This window comes from Oratosquilla oratoria, chromosome 17, assembly GCF_046742065.1.
Source record: "Oratosquilla oratoria isolate Oo_2021 chromosome 17, ASM4674206v1, whole genome shotgun sequence".
NCBI classification, from domain to species: Eukaryota; Metazoa; Arthropoda; class Malacostraca; order Stomatopoda; family Squillidae; genus Oratosquilla; species Oratosquilla oratoria.
Window position 1 is genome coordinate 26,011,882 of NC_134793.1, and position 7,200 is coordinate 26,019,081.

The 7,200-nt window shown below is 42.0% G+C and overlaps 1 protein-coding gene across 2 annotated transcripts in view; it reads right to left on the reverse strand.

Moving 5' to 3' along the window:
- The window catches only part of LOC143034539 (uncharacterized), a 46,318-nt gene extending 40,111 nt beyond the window's left edge, over positions 1–6,207 (reverse strand). Inside the window, exon 1 of one of the 2 annotated variants that reach the window (XM_076200738.1) lies at positions 6,074–6,207. In XM_076200738.1, the coding sequence (XP_076056853.1) occupies positions 6,074–6,104 (31 nt within the window). In that variant the 5' untranslated portion in view covers positions 6,105–6,207. The remainder of the gene's footprint in view (positions 1–6,073) is intronic. The other variant, XM_076200737.1, reaches the window with a different exon arrangement.
- Between the last annotated feature and the right edge of the window lie 993 nt (positions 6,208–7,200).

Genomic DNA, 7,200 nt, shown 5'->3' on the forward strand with positions numbered 1-7,200 from the left:
CGACCGAATTTCGAGGGAGTTGGCGCAGCGGGCCCGTGAACGTCACCTGGCTGTTGAAAGTGGGGTTGGCGGGTCCTATAGCTGTCAGTTGAAGCTGGTGCAGCGTATAGGAAAGACGTTGCCTTCGCTCGCACCGCTCCACGCAATTAGTTATATTTTGACAAATATATATATAAGTATATATAAAATATTATAGTTCCTGTCTATATATATGAATATATAATATATAATATATATATATATATATAAAATATTATAGTTCCTGTCTTCCTTGGCGTTTCACAGTTTTCTTCAGTGTTTCACAAAGAGAAAATGGACTCGGCCAAATGACGTCAGAAGCTGCGCAGAAGAATTCGAACGGTCTGACCTGTATATTTAGACCTTGGAATTTTCAATTGTCTCGCATTCCATGAGGCAAAGGGGTGACTTAGCTAATTTGGAAACCGATATTAAAAAAAAAAAACGACATAAATGGCTGCACAAGTGTTTTTAGAATTAAAAACATGACTCTTCATGTTATAAATTTTACTTACTGGTGTGTGATAAGGCTTTGTTAATTTAATTATAAGATAAAACTAAAAATAGGTAATTATTTTTACTGAAGTAAGTGTAAGCAGTAAAAATTAGAGGATGTCGATTTCGGTTTGTGGAATTTATCTAAGAGTGTCGAAAAATAATGGATATCACTGTCACGTCCTGTATATGAAGATAATCAGTGAGATAAAATATAACAACAGTGGTGGCGGACGTACGAGTATTTGATGCGCGATGTATTGAAGCGATGAGTTGAAAAACGTCGCAGCATCATGAAAGCAGTCATGGGCGTACCGATTTCTAATCGCTGCGCAGTGTGTCAACAGTTAAAGGGAGAAGAAGCACGCGCTCTGCTTCGCTCTTCTAGTTTCATACAATGGCACAAGCAACTTCCGCAAAGCCTTTCGAGTGGACGAAGACTATTATCTTACATTACATTAAGCTACTAAAGCAGTACCCAGCCATTTGGAATATCAAGTGCAAAGAATATAAGATGAGAAATATAAAAAGTACAAACATCGAAAGCTGACTTCTTTTCTTTAACAAAATGTAATGTGCGGAATGAAGACATTACCAAAAAACTTTATACCCTGAAAACACAGTTTCACAGGGAAATGACTGCCATCATTGCATCAAAGAAGTCTGATGTTGGCACGAAAAATGTATACACTCCAAAGCTGTGGTGGTTTAATGATTAAATGAGTAGAGCGCCGGCAGACATCCCCATTCCGTGAAAGCCAAATGATGACTGAGATCTGGTTGTTCGCGCAAGGTATTCGCAGTGATGCAGCCCGTCCGGACGCTAGTAACAAGTTTTCAACACGACTACTGCATCAAGTCGCTGATGCGTGATGGTACGTGTGGAGGGGGCTTTAGTTATCGTACCGGAAAAAGTAAGTCTTCGATACAAAAATATATTTTCTATACATTACATAGATTTGCCTATTGCTTAGTGCATTCAGTTGAAAGTATATATCAGTATATGTCCATTGAAGTCGGTAGAAAATGACAAATTGCTTGGTTTGATACAATTATAGGCTGTTTTACGAATATCATCTGTAATTATAAATAGAGGCTCAAACAATGCTATATGCCGTTTGCAACCATGAAATTAATTGACTTAAATTTCAGACACAATAATGTACAACGATATACCTCTGTAAGTCTATAATACTTGCCCAAAAAAGTAATTATTTTCCGGCAAGAATTACAAGATCTGGCGGTGTCTGGTATCAAATCTCTCACTGCGAAAGTCCCATTAGCAGAACTTTCGTTATGGGAAGCATTTCTTTATTTGGCTCATGGTGCTCACGTTCATACTCATTAGGTTAGGTTGGAGACAGCTTGGAATTTCATCATGTTCACTTACCCTCTCCCCTGTATAGTATTCCGAGCGGTGATGTATTGACGCCGCGGCCATATTGTGGGGCAGGTAAAAACGTCCGTCGCACTTAGCAAAATAGTAAAAGTAAATATGAGTGGTTTGAAGTAAAGGTGGGACTTCGTCAAGGATGCGTTATGTCGCCCTGGCTGTTCAACTTATACATGGATGGGGTGGTGCGAGAGGTGAATGCTAGGGTAGTGAGTCAGGGATTGGAGATGGTTAAAGAAAATGGAGAAAAGTGTGAGGTGAGCCAGCTGTTGTTTGCGGACGACACTGCGCTTGTGGCAGGGTCAGAGGAGGGATTGAGGAAGTTGGTGGCAGAGTTTGGGAGAGTATGTGATAGAAGAAAGCTAAAGATAAATGTGGGTAAAAGTAAGGTGATGAGATGTACAAGGGGTGAAAGTGGCAGTAGACTGGAAGTGAACATTAAGGGAGAGCGACTGGAGGAAGTGGATAGTTTTAGATACTTGGGTGCAAGTGTAGCAGGAAAAGGTGGAGTGAAGGTGGAGGTAGAATGTAGATTGAGAGAAGCGAGTAAATGCCTTGGTGGTTTAAAGAGTGTAATGAGGAATAGACATTTGGGAATGGATGCGAAGAGGAGACTGTATGAAGGAGTGATTGTGCCAACAGCACTGTATGGGGCAGAAACGTGGAACATAAGAGAAGAAGAGAGAAGGAGTTTGAATGTGTTTGAGATGAGGTGTCTGAGAAGTATGGTGGGGGTTACTAGGCTAGATAGAGTGAGAAATGAGGAGGTGAGGAGGAGAACAGGGGTGAAAAAGGATTTGGGAGATAGGGTTGATGAAAGAATATTAGGATGGTTTGGACACATGGAAAGAATGAGTGAAGAAAGACTAGTAAAAGAGGTATGGAAGGCAGATGTGGAGGGAGTGAACATGAGTGAAGGGCATAATTTAATTCGTGATTCACAGCATGGTTTCTCCAAAGGTAAGTCATGCGTGACAAATCTTCTATCCTTTTACACTAAGGTATATAAGGCGTCAGACAACAATGAAAATTACGATGTTATTTACCTTGACTTTAGCAAAGCGTTCGACAAAGTGCCACACCAGAGACTACTAAATAAAATCAAAGCCCATGGCATAGGAGGAAAAGTGTTAGAATGGATTAGAGCTTGGATTAGTAACAGAAAACAGCGGGTCACCATAAATGGAATAAAATCTAGGTGGGGCAATGTTACTAGCGGGGTCCCCCAGGGCTCGGTTTTGGGTCCCTTGTTGTTCATTATGTATATAAACGACTTAGACGATGGGTTAAATAGTGATGTTAGTAAGTTTGCGGACGACACTAAAATAGGACGCCTAATTAGGTCAGGAGAAGACGCCCAGATTCTGCAGGATGATCTTAATAAACTGTTAACATGGTCGGTGAAATGGCAAATGAACTTCAATATCTCTAAGTGTAGCGTGTTAAACGTAGGGCTACACAACCCCGAAAATAGATACAACTTAGATGACACGTTTTTAGAAAAATCTGAGTGCGAGAGGGACTTGGGAGTTCTGGTGAGTCCGGACCTTAAAACCAGGAAGCAGTGCATTAGCGCCAGAAATAAAGCAAACAGTGCATTAGGCTTCATTGCTAGGACGGTAACAAATAGAAGTGCAGAGGTAATTATTAAACTCTATCTAGCGATAGTTAGACCCATCCTTGACTATGCGGTACAGTTTTGGTCTCCGTCCTACAAAATGGACATAAATTCACTAGAATCAGTACAGAGAAGAATGACCAAAATGATACATGGACTCGGAAATTTGCCTTACGAAGAGAGGCTTAGGCACCTAAACTTACACTCTCTGGAAAGACGCAGAGTGCGGGGTGATCTAATAGAAGTGTTCAAGTGGATCAAAGGCTATAACAAGGGTGATGCAAACAAGGTCATCATAATAAAACAACAGGGCAGGACTCGCAGTAATGGGTATAAACTGGACAAATTTAGATTTAAGAAGGAAATAGGCAAGAATTGGTTTACAAATAGGGTGGTCGATGAATGGAATAAACTTAGTAACCACGTAGTAAGCGCTGAAACTATCAGTTGTTTTAAAAAACGATTAGACAACTTTATGGATGGGGACGACAGGTGGTGATGGATACGGAGCTGCCCAGTGTAGGCCTTATGGTCTTTTGCAGTCTCCTTTATTTCTTATGTTCTTATGTTCTTATGAGGGGACGTCCTAGGATGAGGTGGATGGATGGGGTGAGGGGGGCTTTGGGGAAGAGGGGAGTGTCTGTTGAGGGAGGAGGGGAGGGGACGGAGGACGGAGGTGAGTGGAGAATGGTTGTATATGGATGATGTTGTGACTGCATGAGGAGGAATGGGCGGGGAAGTGGGGGGTGGGGTAGTATGTGTGAGTAAATTTTGACGCAGCCCGAAGGGATTTCTCCCCGTCCTCGCCTTATATGCAAAGGGGGACGGAGAGGGGGGGTCGCCGATTAAATGAAGCGGCCTCGCTGTGGATGTACTGTGTCTTGCGACACTGCTTCTGACCCAGGGCGGTGGGCAGGGTGCAGGGATGACCCGTCATCCAGGAGGTGCTCAGATGAGAGGAAGGGTGGGAGGGGTGTGGAGTGTATTTAGGGATGAAATGGGTGGGAGTGTTTTTATGCCTTTCCCTTTTTGGCTACCTCCCTTGGAAGGGGAAAAAAAGCCTTGGTATGTGTATGTAATGTAAATATGGCATTTGTATAGATTACAAATGGAAGGAATTATTGATGATTTAGGGAGATGACAATTAGTGTCTTGGGCAATTTACTTGCGATTTATAAACACGAAAGCTGCCACAAAAAACGGGGTTTTTGGCACGTTAGACTTGTCAGAATTAATAGTTTTTAGTGAAATAATATCAGTATTAATTCCAATTATCATTTAGCTTAAAAAATTAGCAGTCTAGGCAGCATTATTTGACCAATATTTACAATGAACATTTCTTTCAAATCTATGTTTTCATATTTGACTGACGAGAAGTTAAGATATTAGGTTACATTAGAGTAGAATTCCAGAATCACGTAAACATGTATATTTGACATGAAATTTACGATGTCCAATATTGCCTAACATAATATATACAGGATAATGGCGTACAGGAAACGAGGTACTTGAATACTATCTATTCCTGGGATTGAGATTGTGAAAATGTTCCTGCTGCATATCCTGCCTAGCATGCCTTCGAAATGGGCCATCCGAATACAGGAGCCTCTGGGCCCCCAGAAACCACTGCACGGAACAATTCCAATCTGCAAAGTTACGTATTTACAGCCAGAATCGTGACGAAGAACACCGCTAACTGGCACAAAGGCCACTAAGGCCTTTGAACTAACGTTCACGAAATATACGCGAAATACACGAGATGATGATTGCGATTTGATATTAAAGGTGTGGTTCTTTATGCGTACCTTTTCTTTCTAGGTTCGACGAGGTCCTATATCGAATGACCAATAACTTTGCTGGTGCAAACGATTGTTGTAGATATTCGAGATGATTTAACGAGTAGCAAGTAGGTTGGACGGTCACCAAGATCGTCAACTTGTAAAGGCAACGAAGGAATTTGTTAACGCCGACGCCCTACATGCACACATAACAGCATTTAGTTGATAGCTGCTGCAAAATTGGCTGTGCTGCGGCCGTACCACGATATGCAGATGGGACACGTTTTAGTCACGAAGTGTCCCGACATATCATATTGAAATTGAAAAAAGTTTATTGAAGTGATAACTGAAGAAGGAAAAATGTGTGAATCAATAAATCTTCTGTTCAAATATCGCTTAGGTGTGCACTTCTGAAAAACAAACAAACTGAAATATACATTACCCGGAACCTATCCTCAAACAAACGGTTACACAAGTACCAATAGAATTGTATATTAATGGCACTGAACATCCCAATAAAATCCATTCCTTCCTGTGGATCTTGCAGCGCTTGTAATCCATGGTTGTCTAACTTTTTAGCTTCTGTCGCAACTTATTTATATTTTCTAAACAGCACCCATAAATATAAAATACAGTAATTTTTTTCTATCAACACACATTCTTCATATTCGGTATGATCTACATTCATAATCTTCACAAGAAAACTGATGCATCATATAGTTTTGCAGAGACGAAAGTCGTGAATAACAAGAATGCGACGAAGCAACTTACACGTAATCGTTCGTCGTCCACCCGCCACCATTTCTAATCTTGACTGAGTTGCACACAGTATGGAGACATGGCACGTCTCGTACGTCTGCCAACCGAGCTGGGTCCTAAAACTTGGCGGCAGCTAAAACAGTTCGCCCATACCTACCACCCACGGTACCATCGTCACCAATGCCACCCCAAGCTAGCATGATCTATTTTCTATTCTATAAAATTTGGGAGAGAGGCTAACACGGGCGTTAGGTGTGAGCCCGTTTGGTGGGTGTTTGGACATACGAGTGTGTGTGGGCCCAGCCACACACACTCATACATTCACAAGATGTGCACACGTATATGGTTGCGCATGCACATCTCCGTGAATGCACCCTTCTCAATATAACTGTATATGATGGTAAGTGGTGACATCTTGGTGTATATAATGTAAAGAAGGGGGGGGGGTGATCCAATGTATGAGTGTGTGTGGCCTTGACCACATACACTCATACATACATTAGATGTGCATACGTATGCAATATACGTATGCACATCGCCATGAATTCACCCTTCCGGACAGATACATGTATATATAAAAATTAAAGGGGGGGGGGCTGACACTCCACCAGCCGACGCAGTTCAAACGGACTTAGTGGCTGCATAGGCGGCGCACAAGACCTCAGATGTTGTCGGAGGCCCTCTCCTCAGAAAAGCAGTTGCGGGGCAATGTTTGAGGTAGTGGTCAAGGGTGGCGGCAATGATGGCATCTTCTTTCTTCTGATGTGGGGTTGGTTTTGATTTGCCAGAAACAATGGTCCGATGTTTCGGTACGACATGTTGGGCGATGCGCAAAGTGGAAGGGTAGCCTACAATCCTAGAGACAATGAAATTTTGAAATTCGATAAAGAAAACGTGACCATACACTAATTGGTGTGAAGTTAGAATATGACGCTGATCGTAGTTGCACGGAAGTCTGCTTCAATTTTTATTCCTTGCCAAGCGATAAATCGATGATCAAGAGGATTAGCGTCGCCTGGTTTATATCAAAACAATATTGCCCCGTGTTAAGGAAAAAAAAAATCCTAAAACCCTGTGAAGATTTGGCGTCAGCCATGGATATCCTTAATCCTTTTGGCGACGCGGGGATCACCCGGCGC